The 27,647-nt window shown below is 35.8% G+C and overlaps 1 protein-coding gene across 3 annotated transcripts in view; it reads left to right on the top strand.

The window, feature by feature from the left end:
* Positions 1-23,768, top strand: part of LOC115210894 — a 44,989-nt gene extending 21,221 nt beyond the window's left edge. Inside the window, exons 1-9 of one of the 3 annotated variants that reach the window (XM_029779666.2) lie at positions 2,686-3,211; positions 9,795-10,156; positions 10,805-11,119; positions 12,201-12,329; positions 14,475-14,689; positions 15,475-15,558; positions 18,290-18,502; positions 19,855-19,923; positions 23,602-23,768. In XM_029779666.2, coding sequence (XP_029635526.1) covers positions 3,153-3,211; positions 9,795-10,156; positions 10,805-11,119; positions 12,201-12,329; positions 14,475-14,689; positions 15,475-15,558; positions 18,290-18,502; positions 19,855-19,923; positions 23,602-23,703 — 1,548 coding nt within the window. In that variant the 5' untranslated portion in view covers positions 2,686-3,152 and the 3' untranslated portion in view covers positions 23,704-23,768. Of the gene's footprint in view, positions 1-2,685; positions 3,212-9,220; positions 9,331-9,794; positions 10,157-10,804; positions 11,120-12,200; positions 12,330-14,474; positions 14,690-15,474; positions 15,559-18,289; positions 18,503-19,854; positions 19,924-23,601 lie in introns of those variants that run through there. The other 2 variants (XM_029779668.2, XM_029779665.2) reach the window with 2 other exon arrangements.
* Positions 23,769-27,647: the final 3,879 nt, after the last annotated feature.

Below are 27,647 nucleotides of genomic sequence, written 5' to 3'. Positions count from 1 at the left end.
TCTTAGCACCCTACTTGCACGGGGTACAAGTGCCAGTAAGGCGATGCTGGTAACGATCACACTCAAATGGTGCCTTTTATGTGCCACTGGCATGGAAGCCGGTTAGCCTCTCTGTCAACGATCACACTCGTATGGTGCTCTTTGCACCCCGCTAGCACGAATGCTAGTCATCGAGTTTGATTTCGATTTCACTTGCCTCAACAGGTTTTCGCAAGCAGATTTTAGTGTCCAAAGAAGGAAAAGGTACGCATAAGTGGGCTGGTTACATCCCTGGCATAGGCCATGAGGTTATGGTCTCATTTGGCTTGCTGGGTCTTCTCATGCACAGCATATTTCCAAAAGTCTCGGTCACTAGTCATTTCCTTGGTGAGGCCTAAAGTTCGAAGGTCGTGCTTCACCACTTCATCCCAGGTCTTCCTGGATCTACCTCTTCCACAGGTTCCCACAACCGCTAGGGTGTGGCAATTTTTCACACAGCTATCCTCATCCATTCTCACCACATGACCATACCAGTGCAGTCATTTCTCTTGCACACCACATCTGATGCTTCTTAGGCCCAACTTTTCTCTCAAGGTACTTACACTCTGTCGAGTATGCACACTGACATTACACATCCATCAGGTCATACTGGCTTCATTCCTTGTGAGCTTACACATGTCCTCAGCAGTCACACCCCATGTTTCACTTCCATGTAGCATGGCTGTAAGTATACATGCGTCATACAGTCTACCTTTTACTCTGAGTGAGTGGCCCTTTGTCACCAGCAGAGGTAAGAGCTCTCTGAACTTTGCCCAGGCTCTTCTTATTCTAGCAGCTACACTTTCAGTGCACTCTCCCCCGCTACTGACTTGGTCACCTAGGTAACAGAAGCTATCAACTACTTCTAGTTTTTCTCCCTGTGGCGGAAGTTGTTCTCTGTGCATTTTCAGTGTTTATTGCTCCCTGTGGCGGAAGTTGTTCTCTGTGCATTTTCAGTGTTTATTGCTCCCGAGCATCTGCCACATACAAAAACTATCTTCCCAGTTAGCCTTCTTTTGAAAGCTATGTATCCATAGCTTACACTGGGTACATCTTATAGAGTTTCTACCTACGCCTCTACTACAGATTGAGCAGGCCATCTACCTGAAGGCGTTTGTGGTTTGCCTGCCTTCCTACTTATTAGGACTTTGGTTTTATCTAGGTTGACTCTAAGGCCCTTTGATTCTGATCCTTGCTTCCACACTTCCCCTCTAGTTTTGATGGTGACTCAGCAATTAGAGCAAGGTCATCAGCCTAGAGGAGCTCCCAGGGGCATCCTGTCTTGAATTCCTCCGTTATTGCCTGGAGGACTATGATAAATAGGAGGGGGCTGAGGCCTGAACCTTGGTGGACCCCTACCTCTACCCTGAATTTTTCAGTGTACTCGTTGCCAACCCTCACCTTACTGACAGCGTCCCTGTACATGGCTTGCACAGCTCTCACTAACCATTCATTTATCCCTAGTTTCCTCATTGACCACCAGATAAGGGATCGGGGGACCCTGTCAAAAGCTTTCTCCATGTCAACAAAAGGCAGGTACAGGGGCTTATCTTTGGCCAAGTATTTCTCCTGCAGCTGTCTTACCAGAAATATAGCATCAGTGGTGCTTTTCCCTGGCACAAAACCAAACTACATCTCATCCAAACTGACTCTCTCCCTAATTAGTTGGGCTATGACCCTCTCTGTGACCTTCATTACCTGATCCAACAACTTGATACCTCTGTAATTATTTGTATCTAAAGCGTCACCTTTACTTTTGTAGCAGTTGACTATTATGCTGCTACACCAGTCATTGGGTATGACTCCTTCGTGTATCACCTGGTTAACTATACTGGTGACCAGGCTAATGCCGACACTGCCAGATATTTTGAGCATCTCTGCAGTAATTCCTGGTGGGTAGGCCGTGGGCTTTCCTTGTCTTCATACTTTTAATTGGTTTATCTACCAAGGTACTGTCAACTCAGATTGCTGGTCTCTCTGTTGGGTCAACATTCAGCAGACTCTCTTTTTCCCATTCATTTTCCCATTCATTTTCTTTATTCAGCAACCTTTCATAGTGGCATCTCCAAACCTCTCTCTTTGCAGCCTCATTTAGCACAAGTGAACCATCATCCATGCGAATACATTTCTCTCCTACAACACCATGATTCTCTCTCACACACTGTCTTGCAACACGAAATGCCTCAAGTCTTTGGTCCTCACGGCACAGAACATTGGCAATTTTTTTCTTATCTGCTTCCCCTCTGGCTAAATAAACCTGCCTCCTAGCTTCCCTTCTGGCAGTCAGATACAATTCCCTGCTACCACCGTTCTTCCAGTCCTTCCAAGCCTGGTTCTTTTCTGTAATAGCCCTGTCAATAACATTGTTCCACCACCACGTTATTTTGGGTCGAGAGAGAACTTTGCACCATCCACAGATCTGGTCAGTGGCCCTTAAAATGCTATACTAAAACTAGAATTGTACTGTTGTGTTTGTACTTTGGACAAGGTTGTCCTAATCTTGATAAACACTATCTCTGAGCATTCTCTCTCTCTCATTCACTCGTATCTGGTGACTATCTCAAGAGGCTAGGATTCCCTAACATTCCTCATGGTGACACACATACATAGCAATCACCCACTTCCATTACCACTCCTCATATTTAAATTAATGTTTTTTTTATAAGTTTTCAGTTGACTGAAAAGTTGTGTTCTACCCACTTGGCATGCTATGCTTTCTAGTTAACAATGTTAGGAAGGTTTATACACACACACACACACTTAATTATTCTGTATAATACAGTACTTTCTAAACCCTGAATGACCTGTATACACTAAACAACAAGCAATATTACTAAGCATCTACAACAAACACATTACAGTTACGCTGAACTAAACACACTATCCAATCACTGTTGTCATTTGTGAAGACATCAGTTTTCTTATCTATTGAACTTTGTGAAACAATCCATGACCAGTAATGCTGAGTGTTCATTTGTCTTCTCTTCAGTAAACACAACCAACTCTGTATTGTATGTTGTTACATTATACTAAACCATTCTTCATACAACACTACAGTGCATTACACTCAGTATTTGCATATTGTTATGTTATATAACAATTGTCGGTGAAAGAAACTTTAGGTCATTACTTTAATGTCATCCATACCATCGTGGATACATTCTCCGTCACTTGAATCTTATAATGTGATGCGGTAAGTATTGTCCTATTCACTATTCTTTCTGAATTCAAACCAAACTAGTGAATCGAGATGTATATATGTCGGATTATTAGAAATATATCTACATTTCTCGGAACTACAGCAATCAAAGTTTTAAAACTGGATTCTTATTTTAACCAATTTAGGTACCTTTGAGTATACATTAAAGATATTTGTTCCTTACTTGTCTTTACACTTTTGATAAACTTTTGATCACTATTCTAGAATGAGCTTCTCTTCTTTTTGGACTTTGGTGTCCTAACTGGGGTTGAACAAAAACCTTTCAGTGCTTTTTCATAGCCATTTATTCCACTTTATTTTGTTGACCCTAATCTTTAACCTTAGCTGATGTTCTAAGAATTAAAACATTTCTCCATTTGTTGATAAACTAGTATAAATGAATTTGTTGAATGCGATGTAATCAGAGCTGTTTTCTTCTTCCTAACTGTCTCAAAAGCCTTGAAAGTCAAAAGTACTGCTACTCTTCCTATAGCTTAATGACAAAAAAAAAACAAAAAAAAAACAATGTTCTCTCATTTTCATGATATTCATCTTCAATCGTTCAATTATATTGCAGGAGTAAAAGTAACAATTGCAGGCCTATGAAAAAGGAAGAAACATTTTACCCCAATTTTCTATATACTTCATCATTATTATTATATATATCTTTTGCTTCTATTTATCATTTTGATCTTTCAGTTATAGTAATAACAAAGTTTTAAAAGTCATTATCCATTATCTGATGTCAGCTTCATGTAATAGTTTCTCGCCATTCCGTTTACGTGAACATCGTTTTGCACAAATTGAAGAGTTGTATGCCAGCTAAATAAGTTAGCAAATCAATAGATGAATCTCTCTCAAAACATACCCAGCTTTCTGAAATAAGGAAAGAACACACTAGTTAATATAGTTTAAAGTATACTGCGACTGAATAAAAAAAAATGGTCAGCATGATTGCTGCTGGAACCCTTTGATTCGTTTTTACCATCAAAATTGACATGGCCTTTAATGTAAACACTAAATTTTGAAGCGTGATGGTTCGTTATGGGTAGGGGAGATAACTCTTACAAAGCCGATCGGGTCCCACATAGGTCATAGAGTGAATTGAAAATTCGATTTTTAAAAGCCAACCAGTGAAAGTAACTGATATGTTCCGATCTTATTAGACCTCCTCATAAATGCATAGTCTTCTTAGTTGAAGAGACAAAGACTAATCGTAGTCAATATATATATATATATAAAATATAAATTAGAGATAAAACCACTATCATGCAACTCAAACAGTGATAGACATAAACCAATACAGAAATAACCAATATATATATTTAATTTTTTTTTTTATAAATTTATAACTTCTAACTAGATCTCAAAAAGTATAAAATGAATGACAAAAATATAATATAATATGTAAAAACACTACAATTAAATTCGAATTACAATTAAGTTTAAATTCAATTGAAATAAATTTGATTTAAAATAATAGTCAATCTTCAGATTAATGATAATAGTTAAATAAATAAGCAAATAGAGTTAAACAATATTTATTTAAGAAATAAATAAATAATAATTTTTCTTATAAAAAAATCTCCATTAACTAAATTATAAACTTAAAACATTAGGATTATTTCCTACAACACATTTATTATGTTAAATATTTAATTTTTAAGGTAAAAAAATAGATAGAAATATGTATTTATCTTTGAAGATATAATTTGGCTTTAAAAAACATATCGAATATCTTTAACTCAGTTATACTCCAATATTTAATTACCAAATTATTTAACAAATAATCACTATTAATATTTTTAGATTTAAGTTCACATCTAATAATTATAAATAATAAATACATAAAAATAAGTATCTAAATTATAATCAACAAATATAGTAATGAAAAATCTAAAATTTTCTCTATCAATAAATATATAGACATATAACCAAAAATAAATAAATTAATTAGTCCATTATTACTTACATAAATATTATAAATATCTATAGAATATATTTATGAAATACAAATTAAAAATTAGAAATCAAATTAAAAACGTATAACTTATTTTAAAAGAACCGTTTGACTATTTTACGATCTACATACCACATTGACTAAGTAATATCTTACAATTTACGTACAGTTATAATTATATACTAATAATTAAATATACATATCTAAATTATCAACTACTAAAATAATTATAGATTCAAATTAACATTCATAGTTATATAGAATACAATACAATAAAATTTATTAAAATATATATATATATAAAATACAAAATGGGACAAGAACACAAAACATCGATAGACGCTACAAAGAAAACAAGGACGGGTCATTCAAAGATTTCTTTCCTCAGTCGAGTTCCAGATTATCTTTGCAATTTTGGCTGGTTATACTCAAGATTGCTCCAATCTGGCCAGCCCCAAGGAAAAACTAAGCTAAGAGCATTAGATTTCTAGGAAGTGAGTGAAGATGACTGCCTTCTTTACACTGATGACCAAACCAAAGGCCTTGCATGCTAATGATATGTGGTCCATCATTATTTGTAGAGTTAATTCATTGTGAGCAATATGTGCCTCATTGTTGGTGAAGAGAAAGTCTCTTATTGTTGTTCTATTGATCTTGGTCTTGGGCCAAAGTCTAGAAAGATCAAAGAGTGACCTATCAGTTCTCCAACAAAGGTAGACATCTCCCGGCGACTCTTGAAATGCATATTGCAGCAATACAGCAAGGAAAATGCTGAAAAGGATTGGTGCTAAGACACAATCTTGTTTTACTCCGCTGTTGATGTTGAAGCTATCTGATCTTAAACCATCAAACTGAATGGTGGCCTTTATGTCATCATGGAATGAAACAATGAGCTGTAGCAGTATTGGGGAATGGCCACATTTTCCAAGCACCATGTACAGTCCTGATCTGCTTACTGTATCAAATGCCTTTGTCAGATCGACAAATGCTATATATAGTGGTAATTGCTGCTCCCAGCATTTTTCCTGTAGTTGACAAATGAAGATCACACACACAGGTGTGTGTGTCATATTTTTTTTACAAACATTTTGTTGTATGGCCGTCGACTGTTCATGGGGTTCCTCCGCCCTTTGACAGGTCTTATTTTTTATCCCGCAGGGTATCCAACACACCCTCCTCACCAAGCAAGCCTAGTTGGGTAGCCAATTTAATTGCTGCCGACCCGACCATGCAACAGGTTGTACTGGGTTACATGTTACCAGTAGCATTCTAGACTGACCTGACACTATATGTATATGTTTGTGTGTGTGTGTGTATTTATATATATAGAGAGAGAAAGAGTTTTCATCACAACAGGTATATGAAACTCTGAGTAACAATTCTGTGATAATTTTGCAGCTTCACTAAAAAAGTATATTACTCTACCCTTAGTATTCGAGTACTATTTTTCTACATTGTTTTGCACTTATTTTCTTACCTATATGTATGTGTGTGTCTATATATATATATATATATATATATATATATATATATATATATAATTTATTGGCTGAATTCTTGGACTTGCAATGCTCTTAAAACTGTTCCCTTATATGAAACAGTAGTTAAAAGTCTCTCTACCTTGTGTAAAGGAATCAGTGGGTAGTCTGAAGGCAAAAGATTCAAACCTAGCTTAAAGACATTGTTCATTTTTATGTCTGTCTTTCCATGCTAGCTTGGGTCAGATGAATATATTATTGAAGCATCATTTTACAACTGGATGCTTGTCCTGTTGTTAACTCTTCCATGTTTTGTTGTTTTTTGGGGGTTTTTTTCAAGCAAGGGTCTTCAAAGGAACTTAGCTTGTAGACCATTTTTGTTGACAAGAGAAATGATAATAACGTCTCCATTTGTAACCCAGCAATGCTTCAGAGAAGCATAAGTGATATGTTTTCTTCTTTCCTTCCTTCTGCCTATGTACATAGGATACACAAAGAAAGTGTCATTCAGTTGTTAGATATATCTACAGTGTTAGTAGGTCTATCTGTTAGGGATAGATGGCAGATATATAATAGCTCAGTGGTTAGAGCATTGGGCTCACAATCATGAGGTTCAATTTGCAGACCAGGCTGTGTGTTGTGTTCTTGAGCAAGATACTTTATTTCACATTGTTCCAATTCACTCAGCTATAGAAATGAGTTGCAATGTCACTGGTACCAAGCTGTATTGGCCTTTGCCTTTCCCTTGGATAACATCAGTGGCATGGAGAGAGAAGGCTGGTATGCATGGATGACTGCTGGTCTTCCATAAACAACCTTGCCCGGATTCTTGTGCCTTGGAGGGGAACTTTCTAGGTACAATCCCTTGGTCATTATTGACTGAAGGCAGTCTTTACCCTTACCTTATGTCCTCTATTAGTAACAGTGTCTCCTGATACTGACAGCAGCAAATTATACCATCTCTTATTTATTTTCTGATGGAATTGAAGCTAGTAATAAGAGCACCATAGTTGTTTCGAGGGGAGGTAAGGAAGATATTTTGAAAATTATTTCATCTAAAAATTTTCCAAATCTCATCACAATCTCGTCATTTATCTATTTTTCTGCTACACTACATTTCCATCAGTTTGAACTCCAATCATTTTCAGTTTAGATTTATTTATATATTTGTTGGTTGGGTTTGAACTGACATAGCTGTAACACTCTTTATATCTTAACCAGTGACCTGTGCTTGCTCTGAACAATGCTACTGCTAATCGCTTGCTTCCAAGTTTACTTACTACTTGTCCGAGTTACTCCTGCTGTTTGTCCACGCTTCGTCCAACATGTCTTCACTACAGAGCACTGGGGAGAGATCACATCACATTCGTGTGCTGACCAGCACACACACTCATGCTCGATACCTCTGACGACCTTATTAGCCATCGACCACCATCTTAGCCGCGTGCGTAACACACGGACACACACACTCACAGTCAATATCACGACAACGGCCTTTCAATCGCACCGCGTCACCGGCAGCGGCCGTCGCCGCAGCCAGCTCTTTGCTCACTCTGAACAATACTACTGTTAATTGCTTGCTTCCGAGCTTACTTACTACTCAAAGCACCTAGAGAAAGTCTGAGTTACTCCTGCCGAGCGTTGTTGGGATGAGCAAATGTAGGGAAGATAACTGGAGATCTAAATATAAATGTAAGAGACAACTACATGAAAGATGTGACAGTCTGAAAATGTTATTACAATATGTCAAGGATACAGACAATAGGTTTACTTCTCTGTACAAAGACCAAGTTGACTGAGACTTGGGAATGTCCATATCTACAGCTAAATGGACTGAGCCATTGAGACAACAGTGCCTTTGTCCTGGCTCTAGTGTGCTACGGAAACCATCATTCACTCAGGTAATTGACTTGTATTTTACTTTAAATCAGCTTACTGAGACCTAATGATTATGTTTGTAGTAGCCAAAATAATATCATGGTAGAAACAGAACAGTGCTGACTAAATACCTTTCAGTTTCATTCTAATCTTACTGGAGTTGATTTTATCTTTCATGCATTTGGAATCATCATTTTGTTCCAAGTCAGCACTGCTGAAGCAACCCTTCCATTTATGCCCATATCATCTTTTTTCAAGTGTTGTGTATCCTACACTGTATTGTCTAATATATTCTTTCTTTTTCAAGATAACAGTGTGTAATTTGAGGAAGATTTTGTCACTATTCCTCACAAATTGATTGACCATGTAAAGACTCCATCATTTCCTCAAGTTTTAATAGAATAACTACTAATTATGTACTGATACTGGTTTAATTATTCTCCATTTCCTGTATGCATTTATGACCTAATGTATGTTATCTATATTGGCTGCTACTAATAATATATATTAGAAATTTGATATGAATTTGCAACACCTATTAAAATATATTTAGATTATGACTTCTGATAGTTTTATATGTAATAAACCTTTGACCATTTTAGTTGCTGATTAGACTGTTGCCTTGAATGTTGTCTTTATTTTAATACAAAATATTTATATTGTTTCCCGTCTGTAGCCTAGTTTTAGAATAGTACACTGTGTTTGTATGTGTTCTGAGCAGTGACAGAGAGAATATCCAGATGTAAAACAGTGACTCAGGAAACCTACCTAACCCATGCCAGAATGGAAAGTCAAAAGTAAAATGATGAAGATGAAATTATATTATTTAAATCAGCTTTCTTGATATACCAACTGCCTTGAAAATTATCTGTGTGTGTGTAAACACACACAAACATATAAGCTAATATAAATATACATGCAATGAAAGCTTTTATTGATTTGAATGTCCTTAAGATAACACTTTTAACTTTAAACTCTTTCAACTTTAACACTTTCAACTTTAAACTCCATTTTCACTTTTTATTTATATTTTTTTCTCAAAGATTTCACTTTCTGAAACTATTTGTTTCATTAAAATTTTAAATATCAAAACAACAAACAAAACTGAAATAAACTGAAAAAGACAAAATTGATTTACATTACAATATTTACTGTGTCTCATTACCTTTCGTTATCTTTTAGTTTTTGGTGTTTTGTGTTATTTTATTTGTAATTTTGTTTTCAGTTTGTTACTTTATTTATAATTTTCCATTTCTTCCAGAAAGAAACGAAATGCTTCCATCTTGTATTATACTTCTGTCGGCCGGAATCTCACAGACAACAGAACTCCAGAAGATTTCACTGGTAAATCGCTAACACGAAGTCAGAAACATGTACATTTGTCAAGGAAGTGGCCTCAGTGGTTGTGGAAATTGTTTTCACGCTCCCTTGGTGTGAAAATTCATCCAAATGATACACCTCTGGTTGGAACTATATTGCATATGCTTACCTTAACATGTGCCTTTTCATTCAGTGTAGCATCAGCCTGGTACATCGTGTTGGATGTCCTCAGCAATTACACACGTACTACTGTGCTTATAGGTTCTGTTTCTATACTGATTGGTTTTTCTTGGGTTGCCATCGGTATGTTTTGACTTTCTTTACTATTTTACTTTTTCTACTTCATTTTTAATTTTCCTTAATTTTTTATACTTTTTATTTCACTAAATTCTTTGTTTTTTTATTTCTATACTATCCTTTAATTCTTATTCTCTTAGAAGAAGAAGAATAGTGCCTGTGACTTTTTACAGGGTCTCTGAGACTGGTCAAAAACAATGTGGGGAGGAGTTATCCCCAGACAAACATTTGGTTTTAATGAGTGCTATAGAGTGTATTCTGCTAAAGGTATCCTATTAACCTAGAACTGATACAATCCATTTGATAGGCTTTTACACAGACTCTGTTTACTGAATTTTACTCACACAGTTGGCTTGACCCAAGGCTATTTTAGACAAAAAGGCTGCACAATCATATCAAACTCAGAACCACAGATTGTAAACTTCTTAACCACGTGACAATACCTTCACCTATATTTACAAATAGTCATTACTATCAAATTAATTCTAATTATTTTAGAAGTAATACTAAACTGTGTACAGGTTATGACGATATAAAGAATAAAAGAGGTTTTCCTACCATTTGTAATAAATCTTTTTTTAGACTTGTCTAAGAATATTTCATTCAAATTACCATATTTTTATATAATTCTTTTATTTTATTTCTATTTCAAAGGAATTTATGCTAATGATCTTGCTGGGCGACTAATCAGCAATAAAAGTTTTGCTGATAGCGTTCGCATGCATTCTAGGACAGTCTTTAAAATCAGTTCCACTGGTTTGCTGTTTTTGATAAGTCTGGCGTTGATGTGTGTGAATTCTTACCATTCTTGGATCAATTTCCAAACTGAATCTTGTCAGCAAATTGGGGTTACGAATGCTCTGTGCCTGATTGCATTCTCTTGTAAAGTCAGTTTTGGTGTCTTTGCATTGATCTGGAATTGCATGGTGGGCTTCATCCTTCTCTCCGTTTGCAGAACCCACACTATTGGTAAGTATTACATATATGCATTCTTTAAAATATTTCTTTGAAATTTTCCACAAAATGTATTTAATCGTGCAGGTGGCACGTAAAAAGCACCCACTACACTCTCAGAGTGGTTGGTGTTAGGAAGGGCATCCAGCTGTAGAAACTCTGCCAGATCAAGACTGGAGCCTGGTGCAGCCATCTGGTTGCCAGCCCTCAGTCAAAACCGTCCAACCCATGCTAGCATAGAAAACGAACATTAAATTATGATGATGATGAAAATGGCAGTCAATGTAGCCATTAAAACATACATCCATTATCTTATTTAGTTTTGCTTTATTTTATAGACAGATAGATAGATGGGTAAATATTTTTCAAAACTTCTTTTGATATAGTTTTATTATTGCCACAGAGTCCTCAATAACCTAATATAGAAATAATGTAATGTAGAATACATACAAAATATATTAGGAAGTATGAATATCAACCCACTTGGGACATATTCTCAGTTTATTTTGAATTTCACATATACTGAACCAAATTTCAGATAATAGTAGGAATTTTCGAACTCCATGTGAAAATCCAGTCAATCTAACAATAGATCAGTCAATCAGAATAAAGATAGTGCAGAATTATGCTGCTAACAATGTCTGGTCGCAGATATTTGAGAGTTCTTTTGGGTTTGTTTGTTTTTTTTTGTGGGGATGTGGGTGGGGGTTCCAAGTATGAAACTCACTGCAAATGATGAGGTACTACAAATTTTAGAAGATTCAATGTAAATTCAATCAACTGGATTTCAATCAAATATATCTAGAAGATGACTTGAAGGCAGTTAAAGATTCTGAGTGGAATGTAATAATACTGTATCTCAAATAGGGGTGGGTTGTGGTTCACAGGCATTTGAAAGCACTGATGATGCAATATTGGTATTAAGTTCACAGATTGGTAATTCCAGATAATAACCTAAATTTCTAGCAGTTTCTGTTTAGTAATTTACAATCTTTCTCTTTTTGTATTTGAGAGATGTGTGTTTTATGTTCTGGATGTAGATCCCAGATAGACACTTTCTTCACTTGTTCAATTTGTTTTTTCCTTCCTCTTTCAGGAATCCGTCGGTTTATTCGAGAGTTAGAAGTTGATGGTCAAAGTTATGATGCTTACTGGAAATATCAGAACTCTCGAACTGGAGTACGCCATGTTGACATCGATAGTCTCTCTTCAGGTTTAGGAGCAGGTTAGTGCTTCATTTGCTATTGTTGATGTTATTGTTGCTTTTGTTTAGCCACACTTCACCTACAAAAGACATGTGGTATAGCTGTTGTTTAGCCTCAGGTCAACTCATGGACTTCTGACCAAGGGCATTATAACCATGACAATCTTAATTTTTTAGTGTTATCTGCAACTACAATACTATGTTCTTTTTTATGATGGTAGGCTGTGAATCAAGATATATTTGGCTGTATATATTTATTGCAAGGGTTACAAACACAGAAGCTCCTCCCTTCTGTTATTGCTGCTGTCATGACCATTGTCACAGGTGCTATTTCTCTGCATGTTCATTCTATTGATAATATACTTGGCCAACCCCATCAAAAGTATGCTGTAATTTGGTTGTGAATTAGGACTGGGGAAAAGCTGGCTTGCAAATATAGATTTGTGAGACTATTTGCTATAACAATCTCACTCGAAACTTTCTCAGAGTAAACACAGTTACTGCTTCAGTTATATCTTTAGTTTCTTGAATTTACTTTTATACAAAAATCTAGCTTACAAATTATATACATTTCTTCTTACCACTTTGAATGAATGGTAATGGATAGCAAAATTATAAAAATGCCTGACAAAATGCCTTGCAATATTTAGCTCATACTTTTGTGGTCTGAGTACAAATCCTGCCAGACATGACATTGCCACTCCATATATTCTGAAGTCAATAAACAATAAAGTACCAGTTAACTATTAGGGTCAATTTGATTGTTTGTTCCCTCACACAGCAACCAACAAAGCTGCATAGACACCAAATAATTTCTGCTCAGAGCTCTGAATGTAAAAGCAAAGAGTAGGATTAACTATATAGCTCTCTTTAAAAAGTCCCAACATCCATATTGCATTGGCTAATTGAGTTTGTGGATTTATGCCTATATTAAGAAATTATACTATTACATTACAATATATATATTGGTGTTCTATATTTTTGAGAAAAATTGGCAAGTCTCATAAGTGATGGTAGCTACAGCAAAGTAAAGAAAGTCTCTGAAAACAGAGAGGAAGTTGTCACAGATCTTGATCAAGAACAAGGATCACTTTACACTGATGAAGTACAGACAACTGACCCAACACTACAGTAAGCTACCACACATGTACTATTTGCTTAAGATTTACAAGGATGGTATTCCATTAAGACCCATAGTGAGTAGTGGAGGTTTGGCATCTCATCCTTGTGGATATAATCAGTCCACTAGCAGGTAAATCAACATCATATGTGAACAATTCCACCCACTTCACAGAATTGATCAAGGATCTCCCCACTGGATCCAACCCAATGGTAAGTCTAGATGTGATAAGTCTGTTCACCAAAGTCCCAACTGGTGAAGCACTATCAGTGTTTCAAGAAAAACTAGTGATGGACATCCACCTAAAAAATTGCACTAGTATACCAATAGGAAACTTGATGGAAATGTTGAACTTCTGTGTAGAAACTACCTACTTCAGAGTAGATACTGTGATATATCGACAGGATGAGGGTTTAGCTATGGGTTCGCTATTATCACCAATAATAACCAATATATACATGGAATACTTTGAGAATTTTAGCTTTCGGAGCAATTACTGTGGTTGAATACAGTGGTATATATTCAACTACAACCACCTGTAAAATTTATGGTCTTGTACCTTTAGCACAAGTTATTATAAAGACAATGGAATGGTTGAAATGGACAAAATATTTCATGAAGTTTAATTTTTTCCATTTCAGAAACCCTTTGCAAGAGTTTCTGAAATAAGTAGTAGTAATGTACTGACATAAATTCAATTTACTACTCACCCACTATAGAAATTTGTAACTTCGTGCCAATACAAGAATTAATTATTGTGACGTATTAATATTTTCAAAACACAGTGGCTCATTAATTCTAGTTTCTATTGTGATTAAATAGATAACATATCCCCTACTTCCCAGAGATGATGATAGGTATCTATCTCAGTTGATATTCCTAATATATGTTATATCCTTTTCTCTTGGTAGCTAGGTTAACTGAAGAATGTTCTGCTCAGAGACACAAAGAGATTTCTGTTTCCCATCAGCCATTTCATCTCTCTAGTAACTACAATAATCTAAGATTGTGATTTTATTTTTGCCTTTCACTCTTCCCTGTTCTAGATTTCTGTGATGAATGTGCATGGAATGATGGCTATGACAGGAATGAACATAATTGTGACAACAATAGCCAAATGCCCAGGCCAGTTTCAAGACCAAGACTACCAACTGAAGAGAGCCCTTCCCAAATTGTCACCCCTTCAAATCAAGATGATGACAAAAAGAATGAAGGTCGTTTGCCTGAAGCAATATCAGATCAAGCTGTAGACATGGAAACAGTTCGTTTCCTAAAATTTTTTCTATCATCATTATAATTAATGTCACTGCACATCATCCTCCACCTCACTTCACTACACATCATTCTCCACCTCACTGCCTATCATCTCCCACCTCATCATTTAATATTAAGGATGAACACTGGCAGAATCTCAGACATCCCAAGATATCTGGAATTCTAGCAGTGCTCCGCTTTTGTTCTATACCATTGTTTTTTTATTTCATTTTGTTTCTTTGTTTTTTAATCTTTGATGAAATGCAGAAACTTGTGATTTCACAAGATTAGCAATTGTATTATTTTCTTTATAGTAAGACTTTAGATTGCTTTAAAGTAACAATCAGAGACAAAACATTTGGTATTGTTATCTTTTGATTCATCCTTTGTGTGAACATCAGGCAATAATGGAGTTACTACACACTCCTGAAGTAGACTGTTTTATAAGTTTTGTGATCAGCACCTCTTGCTAAATATCACAGGGACACAGTACTAAACAATATATATCATGCCCTCTAACATTAATAACCTTTACTTGTTGGCTGGCATTGCTCTTTCTAATATTAGGAGGGAAGCTGGAAACAAGGATGAAAAACAAGAAGTTTGATGAAAGACATCTATTGTATAAACTTACCTTTCATCACGCTAATAATACCAGACATATTCTGGCATCAATCCAATTAACTATACACTTCCTCTTTGAATCTGTGGCCTTGTTCCAATTTGATAAGTCATTATTGTTACTATTATTGTTGTTATTGTTAGAGTTAATTATCATTTTTATTTCTTCAGCCACCTGAAAATACTCATTCACATGACATGGTATCAGAACTGATGACAAATGATGATATATTGATGTCCTACTGGAAAATATCTGTGAGTACAGTTTGCATTGTTTGTAATTAGTTCTTTCTCAGTTTTTCAACTTCTGTTCTCTTTCTCATAATATATTCTAAATGTTTCAGTGCCCTTCCTTTATAAACACCCTCACTGTCTTACTGCATCTCATCAGACACAACATTCCTTGCATGTAGATATCCAGATTCCCATTGTACCTCATTCATATATACACAAGTTTTCACTGTATCTCTCTCTCTCTCTCTCTCTCTCTCTCCCTCCCTCCCTCCCTCCCTCCCTCCCTCACTCACTCACTCACTCACTCACTCACTCCTCACTCACTCACTCCTCACTCACTCCTCACTCACTCCTCACTCACTACTCACTCACTCACTCACTCACTCACTCACTCACTCACTCACTCACTCACTCACTCCTCACTCACTCCTCACTCACTCCTCACTCCTCACTCACTCCTCACTCACTCCTCACTCACTCCTCACTCACTCCTCACTCACTCCTCACTCACTCACTCACTCACTCACTCACTCACTCACTCACTCACTCACTCACTCCTCACTCCTCACTCACTCCTCACTCACTCACTCACTCACTCACTCCTTCCTCACTCCTTCCTCACTCACTCCTTCCTCACTCACTCCTTCCTCACTCACTCCTTCCTCACTCACTCACTCCTTCCTCACTCACTCACTCCTTCCTCACTCACTCACTCCTTCCTCACTCACTCACTCCTTCCTCACTCACTCACTCCTTCCTCACTCACTCCTTCCTCACTCACTCACTCCTTCCTCACTCACTCACTCCTCACTCACTCACTCCTTCCTCACACACTCACTCCTCACTCACTCACTCACTCTGATGAGTCATCGATCAGAAGCAATGCACTTAGCAAATTGCTGAGAGAAACATATTTTCCTTTTCCAAAGACTTTGCCTTAATCACCATAATAAACCAGAAGCTGTTGGTAGATTTCTAGACAATTTATTTTATATTATTTACATCATTTACAATTGACGGATATTTGTCCTCATCTTGTTTTGTTGTTAACACAACGTTTAAGCTGATACACCCTCCAGCTTTCAGCAGGTGTCTTGGGGAAATTTTGAACCTGGGTTCAAAATTATATATATACGTGTATATGTATATATATATATATATGTGTGTGTGTGTGTATATATATATATATGTAGATATATATGTGTGTGTGTATATATATATATGTAGATATATATGTGTGTATATATATATATATATGTAGATATATATATATATACACACACATATATATCTACATATATATATATATATACACACACACATATATATGTAGATATATATATGTATATATATATATATATATGTGTGTGTATATATATATATGTATATATATATATATATATGTGTGTGTATATATATATACTTTGATACTTTGATAGGTTTCGGCCATTATTGGCCCAGGCCATGTCTAACTTAATAGCACCACCTGGTGAAGTCTTTCAAGTCAGAATTTGGGCACTATGGCCCACTCAAGTAGAGAGTTATTGTTTACAGAGACATATCCGGGTGTAGGGGGTTTATCCGGGATTTCTTGAAGGAATCTGTCCAAAGACTTCTTGAACCCTATAGGGTCAGTTTCTGTTTTAATGTGTTTTGGTGTAATGTTAAAGAGAGCGGGGCCAATTGAGGTGAAATAATTGTGCCGTATTGTTGTTATGAGATGAGAGTGCGATTTTTGTTTTGGGCGGATGGCACGGGGCCCAAGCCTTGGATGTACCTTAAAGGTGATGCCAACATCATTTGGGCAATGCTGATGGAATATTTTCCACATCATGCAGATGATGTAGCGCTCACGACGACGTTGGAGAGAATAGAGTTTTAGCTTTTCTAGTCGACCCCAATAGTCGAGGCCTGTCATGCCATCTATCTTTTTTGTGATTGCCCTTTGAGGTGCTTCAACTTTTATGATACCTTGTATTGTGTGGGGAGACCACAGTGGACAACAGTATTCAAGGTGGGGTCGGGCAAAAGTGGAGAAGAGAAGGATAATGGTGTGGATATCTCTCGACTGGAAAGTTCTGAGAATCCAGGAACACATTCTGCGGGCCATGTCAACTTTGGTGTTTATATGAGTGGCCCAGCTTACGTTGTTGTCCACAATTACTCCCAAGTCTCTGATGTTGTTGGACGCCGCAAGAGTTTCACCTGAAGGAAGGGAGTATGGGAGTTTCAGGGCATCCTCTTTTCCAAAGTGGATTAGCTCAAATTTATCCTCGTTCAGCAGCATATTGTTTTTTTCTGCCCATTGGATAACAGCCAGTAGATCTGACTGAAGGTATGTCCGGTCACTCGCCTCATTTATGACCTTCTGTAGCTTGGAGTCATCAGCAAAGATTTTTATGTTGCTGTGCTTGATGATGTCATTAATGTCATTAATGTAAATGATGAAAAGAAGTGGGCCCAGCACAGTGCCTTGCGGAACGCCACTACTGACTTTGGCTGGGCTTGATTTTACCCCTTCAACTACAACATGTTGAGATCTGTCTGTCAGGAAACACTTAATCCATTTCAGTAACTTTCCAGAGACACCAATGTTGGATAGTTTTTTCAATAGGATCTTGTGATCGACCCTGTCGAAGGCCTTACTGAAATCAAGGTAGATGACATCGGTGTTGGAGCCCTCTCCCAAAGCTCTCAAAGTGATATATTTATATGTGTATATATATATTTTTTTTTTTTTTCTGCATTACAGTTCCGTATGCGTACAACATCAGCCTATCTGCAACGCTGGCTGGCCAGCTGGATTGTCCTGATTGTACTATGGTGTGCTAATTATATTATATTTTGGATGTCTCATAAAGCCACTCTTCTGGGTATTGTAGAATTCATCTTGCCGCTTTTGCTTCTGTTACTCGTATCTTCTGCATTTGCTGAAGCAAATGCTGAAGGCCAGCGTATGATCAGAGTAAGTGTCAAATTTATTTTCATTTATTTGTTGAGCTGTTTCAGTTGATTCATTATTGTTAATGTACCCTTCCTTATATATTTTCCTAGCGAAAGGGTTTTAATATGTTATTAGACTGCTATTTCTGGCAAGTCACTCGATCATAAGAGGGTTCATCAGTAACTCGTTCAATTTGATATTGTTTATATTAAGGTCAGCTCTGATTGAACAGATCTTAAATCAAAAGCATTTTATTGGTGCCCTTTCCATCTTTTACTCAGATGCAATGTATCTAGGAAAACATTATCAAATCTGCCTCTTTTATAAAGATGGTAGCGTGTGATTGAGAAATATTTGGGCATGATTTCCAGCAGTTCGAGTAATAGAAGCCCTTTTGGTTTGATTAACATGTCTTGAAAGCTAGGGAAAGTAACTTGCTTTTATCAATTAAATGAAAACAAAAAACAAAAAAAAAACATAAGAATAAAACAACAAAAATTGATAAAACTTAAGATTTTCATTTGAAAGGAAAAGTTAATGGAGGAAATTCAACATTTCTCCAAGAATGTTTCTGTGCCTATTAGAGAAAGTCTTTCAAAAATAGTTTTAGAAAAACAAAAATATCTTCTGCTTAAGTTAGTTTTCTTCCATTGACCCCTCTCACCTTTAATTTTATCATTAGTCATAAAATAACTGAAATAAATAGAGTATCAAACTAGATTACTTTACTATATTTTGTTTTATCTTCCTTATGTTTAAATTCTGTCAGAATTTTTCTCCTTTGATTCACTGGGAGTACTGATCAGATCACTGTAATGAGGTTGATTTGATATGTACTATAATCACACACAGTATGCACAACCTAAAATTCCCTAGACTTGTACCAATATGAAAAAATTGGTCATTAATGTTCTGAGGGAAATGTGTAACTAATTATTTCCTACATATAATACACTAGCATACCCATGTCATCAAAGATGCCAACACTTTTATTAGTAATAGAAAACAGTGTATCAAAACAATAAGAGAAACCAGTTATGTAAATATATGTACATACATAGAATTGAAGCACTTGAACAATCAGATACAGTTGTAATGTCTTGGTTGAAAATATCATCCATGTGAGTGGTACTTAATTTTACTCCACTAAACGTATAGTCCCACCATCAATAAATGTTTTGGTCAGCAATACCAAATAATTATATGTGTGTGTGTGTAATCGTTTTATGAGTATTGATTACTTTCTTCTTTATTTAAAACTTATTTGTAATATGTTATATTAATACTGCCAAAATAGATATCTTTAATTTGAAATGCTGTTATATGACTCACCTTAACCAATACCTAACTATATACACAACTATCTGTTTCAGTGTATGTGTCCAACTGAAGATCGCCTCTTTCTCCTCTTGTTTCTCAACCAGCAACCTCTACAGATGACGGTGTGTATTACTAGACATTAATCCAGTGTTTGTGAGTGTGTGTGTGTGCACGTGCACACTGTCTTGCTTGGATTACTCTTTCTATCTGTATTGATGGAGACAGATCCTTTGGAGATTATAATCAAACTCATTCACAAACACACACACACACACACCATTTTTCAACATCTTTCAAATATATATGTTTTTGTCAATGTACATGTATGCTGATGCAGGTTTGTGTGCAGTGCATGTATGTCTGCATGTTTATAACTAAGTAAATATGCATGTCCATACATACCTGTGTATGTTTGTATTCACATGTGTGTGCATTACAGAAGACATTACATTACCCTAACTTAGTTTCTAAGTACCTAAATGTAACCCAGTCCAGAATGTTAATCATTGATAAATATTGTCTTTTCCTCACCACATAATTTCTTTCTAATTATCCTTACAATGCTCATTTTATTAAATATGTTGACATTAACTTCATTATTATTTTCCATGCAGACACTAATTTACTCTCTCTCTCGCTCTACATATATATATATATATAATATATATATATATATATATATATATATATATATATACAGGGAGCGAAAATGAAAATAACACTGACATCTCATTTTAACAGATATATTTACCAAAATTACATAAAAATATCTTGAAATACTAAAGAGTAAATTTATTCAATAAAATTGCCATTGGCTTCAACCATTTTTGTTGGTCTCTCGCTCAACTGTGCCCCACACATAATAATCAAGGGGGTTGCAGTATGGGGAATTAGGTGGCCGAATGTTAGGGGTGATGTAGTTGCAGAACTTGTCTGACAACCATGACTGGGTTCTCCTGCTAGTGTGGCATGATGCAGAGTCCTGTTGCCAGACATAAAGTCTTCCAGCAGCCACTCCCTTGACCCAGGGCAGCAGTACCTCTTCCAGGCACTTGATGTAGGCCTCCATGTTGTGTCTGGGGCCATGTAGGAAGATGAATGGAGGCATAATTTTGCCATCACTAGCGATCACTCCAAACACCATGATGTTGAATGGGTGTTTGATTTTTATGACTCTCGGTACATGTTTTGGGGACATGGCAAGTCAACAGTTATTCACCATCTGTTCATATTAGAGTTTCTAGCATGAATGCCAAGCAGTACAGCATGTTTCCAAATTTCTGGCAGTGTTGTTTTTCTCACAGATGGTGCCCAACTGGCACTACTATACTCTGTATATATATATATATATATATATATATATATATGAAATAATTGAGATTCAGTTGAATTAGGTACTTAAGTTGAAGCACTAAGTCTGTCTGATATTATCCGCACAGCTCGAAGATTTGATATATATATACATAATATATAAATATATACATATATATATATATATATATATATACATAATATATAAATATATACATATATACATATATATACATAATATATAAATATATGCATATATACATATATGTACATACCTACATATATATGTATATATACATACATATATGGGTACAGGACATCAAAAAATCATGAACAAAAGGAAAAACGAGAACATAAAAAACAAAAGCATAGAAAACGAACTTTTTTTCCAACATCAAAAGAAACAAATAGAGAAACAAGACAGACAACATAAAGAACATTCCCTTCATCAGTTGTCCCCTGTTTTATCTACTCTGTGTTTCGAAGGTAGGGACATTATGTGACTTCATTAAAACAGTCCTTCCTGCAAAGCAAATTAAATAGAGTGATTTTCTCAGATGAATCCAGATTTGCATTATTTTCAGACAGTGGACGTGTTTGGGCCTGGAGGCTTCCCAATCAAGAATTTGATTTGAAACGACTCCAACCAACTGTGAAATGTGGCAGTATCTCTGTAATGGTATGAGTAGCTGTCATCAGCAATGGTTGTTCTGAGCTGATCAAATTTGTTGGAACCATAAACTCTGAAAAATACATTGAAATACTTAAGCAAGGATTACTTCTGATGTATTCACACAATAACATAATGAAAAATGAGTTTTATTCATGGAAGATAGGGCTCCATGCCACACAGCAAAAAGGAATCAACAATGGTTGACTGAAAATGGGATCAAAAAACTTCCTTAGCCGAGCCTATCTCCTGACATGAACCTAATTGAAAATCTTTGGAGCATACTAGATAAAGCTATACGAAAACTCGACAGAAACCTAAATCTAAAGATGAATTGTTTTGATTGTTGCGTGAAAACTGAGCAGAAATTCCACAAGAGACAATCACAAAGCTCATCAGTTCATTGCCAAAAAGAGTTTCTGAATTAAAAACTGCAAAGGGAATGTCTACTAAATACTAAAGTATATAGTCCTACCTATTGATTACATTTCAGTCATTCACTTTGCATATTAAATGAAAGATTTTGGAAAGTAAAGGTGTCTATTTATTTCCTGCATGTCTGTGTGTATATATACATATTACCTAATTAGTATCTCAGCATTACTTGCATTCCTTCCTATTTTCCATTTGCCTCCCTTCTGAAGGAAAGTGTCTTCTAATCTTCAAATGTTGATATAAATTAGTAGGTTTGCACAAACAGCTCAGTTTATGTCTGATTTTGCTATAACTAACCATTCAGCAACAGATACCGGAGTGATACTTTTCAGTTATGTAGGCTGAGACATGCAGAGTTAATGTCTGAGTGGTTGATTTAATGAGTATATTGATTGTCAGTGCCTTAACAGATGAACCTCCAGCGGATACCTTACAAGCCAGCAAGAGCCTTCATGTAATCACTTGCTAGAACTAACAGCCAAAATATCCTTCGAACTGTACTCTCATATCTGTTTTAAGAGATGAATGATACATTATACATTGGATAATGTAGTTCTTAATATCTCTGGAGAAAACAAGGACAGGATGGTTTGGAATCAAAGGACCTTAGAGTTAATTTAGCAAAGACCAAAATCCTAGTAAGTAAGAAAGCAGACACAGCATCAATCCTTTCAGGGAGATGACCCTGCTTGATATATAGAAAAAGTGTTGGTAGAAGTTCCATACTTCCCTCATACAAACACACACACACACTCACTGTTCCACAATCAATTTCTCTTTAACTCTATCTCTCCTTTCTCTCCCTACAGGGATAGCCAAGTTTCTCCTCTATAGCAAGATACCTATTTCTATCCCTCTATTATACTTTAACCTTTCACCTGGATCAAAGCCACATCCCTTAGTTCCAGTCCCTCTCCCAGCTGAGAGGTCTTCATCCCACAAGTTACTTGGAGACCCTGCTGATGACTGTGCCACATAAAAAGCACCCCGTACACTCTGTAAAGTGACTGGTGTTGGGAAGGGCATCCAGCTGTAGAAACCATGCTGAAACAGATATGGAACTTGGTGCAGCTCTCTGACTTGACTAGCTCCTGTCAAACTGTCATTCATGCCAGCATGGAAAAAAGATGTTAATTGATGATATTGTTAGCTGTTCATAAGCATCATATCTAATCGCTCGCATGCTGGTAGTTGTTCACTAATTTGTTGTTAGCTGGTCACTGGTATACAAGTAGATGTTCATTTGCTTGATGCTTGTCATTTGTATATTTTATCATGCATTTGATTATCTCTTTATCTAGCATATGCATAAAAATGTGTGACGACATTTGTATGTCCTAATGTCACTCATTTATATATTTGCTATTTTTTCCTCTCATTGCAGGTTTTTAACTTTGCCTTGACATATAATGCCATTGTGGGAATCCTTCTTGCCTTTTCTGTAGCATTTGCCTCTAAAGTGATAATGGATGAGGTTGTTATATAACAAGAAGAAAAGAAGAAACAAAATATCAGCCAGTACTGAAAATGCTAATTTAAACAACCAATGAACAAAAAGAAAAAATACTGAACCAATGAGATTATTCGCTTAAAAATTCAAAGAGCACAAATCTTTGGATCATTCTTTTCTTGCTTTCGTCTACTCCATTTTCAACTGAAATGCTACCCACATAAATTCTCGGGTAGCAGCAGTTGTTTTTAAATAACTACTCTTTAAGTCTGTCCTGCATATATATATATATATGGATGATGATCCGTACCAAAGTATTCCAGTAATGTCCTGTATATATATATATATATATATAATATATATATATATATATATATTTGTATGGAGGATGATCTATACGAAATTATTTCAGTAATGTCATACCGGTCAAATTTACTTTAGTTTGTTTTTTTTGTTTTGTTTTTGTTTTTGTTTTTGTGGGAGATGGGGATGATATTTTATTGTTATTTGTTTTAAAAAGTTATCACATCACTGTTGCTATGAACACTTCTACTATCACCATCATATTTTCTAACCAAAAAAACTGTTACTTTCACTGAACTTCTACTGCAACTACTACCATTGTAACCAATAATGTATGGATTAAAACAAGTTCTTAGTAAAGTACTCTCATTTCATGAAATAGGAAGTTAGTGATTTTTAAAATCTTTTTTAATCTGTTACTAATTCACTTAAATTTTTTTTACTAAACAAAACTACCAAAATCTAATTCCAGATACTACAAGTTTTCTGTTTTTTTACCTGTATCTCTCTCTCTCTCTCTCTCTCTCTCTCTCTCTCTCTCTCTCTCTCTCTCTCTCTCTCTCTCCCTCATATATATATGAGAGAGAGAGAGAAGAAGAAAAAGAAGAAGAGAAAAGAGTGCACTAAGAGAGAACTCAATTTTATAAAGATTTATGGTAAGAACTAGGAAAGTTCATTACCTAATTGTAACTGAGTTTCATCCAGGATTGGGTATTTTTTGATTAGTGAACAGTTGAAAAATGGATGTTACATTTATAGTTGGTGTGTTTGGTTGGAAGTGTTTGAATCACATGGAATCTTAACTTCCGGCATTTAAACATTTACCATACAAAAAAAGCAGTAAGACCATCCAATGTGTGTGTGTGTGTGTGCTATGGACCAGAAGCAATATTAGATCAAAATAGCCATCTGTGTATCATACGTAGTTATAAATACATCATGAAAATCACTGTGTATAAACACTGACAATGCTTATATAGGCTGAAATGTATTGAGCATTCCCACCAGCCACTGCTAGGATGATTTTTGCCTGCCTCTGGTAGATATATGTATTGCTTTTAAACCCAGTATTGTTGTAAATTTACTTTTTGTGATGTATTTGCTTTAAGTAGGAAACATAAGTGGCTATTTTAATCTCATACTACTTGTGTTGCTTGTAATGGATTTTTATTCAGGTGGATGGCTGTTTGCAACATCAGTGATTGTTCATTCACTGTTAATGTACATCAATGATAAGATTTTATCATTGCATGAGGTTGGCCATGAGTACATGCTACTGACAATATGCAAATAGGCAGAAATTCATCTAGCATTCTCGCTAGTCATGATTTTCATTTGGCCCTGGTACATATTGTGTTTTTAAACACAGCACATCCATAAGAGTTATTTTGGATGGATACCCAGCAAATTTGCTTCTGGCAATGTATCTACATTGAGTATGATACACAGTGTATGTGTACATTCATGCATACTTTATATATACATATTCACTCCAGATAGTGCATACTGTATATCATCATTTTATATTTGACATGAGCTGACTGAGTTATCATGATCCATTAGGGGGACAGTAACGCCTATACCCTTTTAAATGGATCAGAAGACCACATGTCACATTTACATTCCATTTTTGGCATGTTTTGTATGGCTAGATGCCTTTCCTAATGCCAACCACTTTATAGAGTATACTGGGTGCATTCTGTGACAGTAACATTAGAGAGGTTGTCATCTCCTCAGACAGACTAAAGAGTACTCTTGACCTTACTTTGTTATTACTCATTCACTACCCACTTTGCAGAGTGTACTGAGTACATATTATCATGGTGCCAACAAAAGTATGTTGCATTGTACCCTACAAGACTAAAGAGTCCTCATTACTTTACAGTGTCTGTATTCATTCAAGACAATCTTATCATTAAGGTAAATTGGAAAGAGTCTGATCACAAAACTGGGATGATTAGGTGAAGGAAGCAAGAGTATGATGAGAGAAATTGTGATCAAGTTAAGAGGGTTTGAAAGGAGAGAGTAATGGAAGTGAGACGATGATAGCAACTATATGTATACTAGTAAGAGAGAGATTCAGTGATGGATAATAATTTAGATAATGGTAAGAGAGAGAGAGAGTAACAGATGTCTGTAATGAGTGTCCTGGAAAAGAGGAAATGCAGGCTGGTAGCACAGAAAGTGTGTTGGTAGAGTGTATCAGATACAAACCGACTTATTGTCATGGAGAAGAGAGGTTAAGTGATAAGGAAGGTAGTTGAGGGGTATTGAATAGCACTGGACAACAAGGGATGCTAATTCCGAATTTGCACTCAGAATTGTTCTAGCACGTCAGGATTTTGAGTTATGCACATGCCCAAGATTATAACTATACTTTTGGCTAAATATAGGCTGTATTATAAAATTTGCTAAAAGGAAAGCAGTCTTAATTCAAAATTAAAGAAATAACAGCAATAAAATAAATGATGAGGAAGTTCTTTAGTTTAGTAATAGATGGCACTGACATATTGTGTGCAAGCACCAAATATGTCAATTTGTTCTTGGTAACTCTCAGTGTCGTTTGCACTACTGTCACATATGGTATGTGTATCTCTTGCACTACGTGGTTACTGTTTTAACTGTGTTCATTGTGTTAGGTCATGAATAGGAGAGGCTGTGTGACCCACCCAAACAACTTTTGTTATGTCTGTGGAAAATTTGCTCCATGTGACCAATGGAAGAACATTCCCACCAAATTAAAAACTGCTTGTAAATATTATTTTGGAACCAAGTCAGCCTGTAAATATTATTTTGGGACCAAGACAAAAGGTGGGCACCTCATATGCTGTACCATGTGTTACTCAGGGCTTACACTGGCTGAATGGAAAAATGGAAGGGAATGCCTTTTACTGTACCAATGGTATGGCATGAACCAACCAATCATGTCTCTGATTGTTACTTTTGCATGACTAATATTAGTGGTTTCTCAAAGAAAACCAAAGCAAAAATTGTGTATGCAGGTTGTAAGTCAGCTCTAAAGCTGGTCCCACATGATTTTGAGAACTCTGTCTAAGTTCCCCTCTCACTTGATTCACTTGAAGACCTAGACATGTTGCCCATTGAACCCCCTGATTTTCCTATCGACGAAGAGTATGTAGTTGATTCCAAAAAGAATAAGCCATGCTTGTTTAATCAAGAAGATTTGAACAATTTAGTATGAAACCTAGCATTGTAAAAGGAGAAGGCAGGAGTTTTGGAATCCAGACTGCAGCAAAGGAAACTCCTACAGCAAGGTGTGAAAACTTCCTTTTTCCGTTCTTGCCATGAAGCTTATCGGTCTTTTTCAAGCAAGAAAATAATGATTGTTTGTGTACTGATGTTAATGCACTCATGCAAAAACTAGGACACATGCATGTGACTAACGAATGGAGTTTGTATATAGACTCATAAGGTTAGCCTCAAAGCTGTGTTGTTACATAATGGTAATGAAAAACTTTCCATTCCTGTAGGTCATGTTGGTATGGAAGAAACTTAAGAATCAATGGAACTCATTCTGAAAGGAGTTAATTATTCAGTTCAAACGTGGAATATTTGTCATGATTTAAAGGTGATTTCCCTCCTCCTAGGACTGCAGCTGGGATATATCAAAAATATGTGTTTCTTGTGTGTTTGAAACAGCTGTGACGACAGCAATG

The sequence above is a fragment of the Octopus sinensis genome, linkage group LG4, assembly GCF_006345805.1.
Source record: "Octopus sinensis linkage group LG4, ASM634580v1, whole genome shotgun sequence".
Taxonomy (NCBI): Eukaryota; Metazoa; Mollusca; class Cephalopoda; order Octopoda; family Octopodidae; genus Octopus; species Octopus sinensis.
The sequence above is the reverse complement of the archived record's forward strand: the minus strand, read 5'-3'. Positions and strand labels throughout refer to the sequence as shown.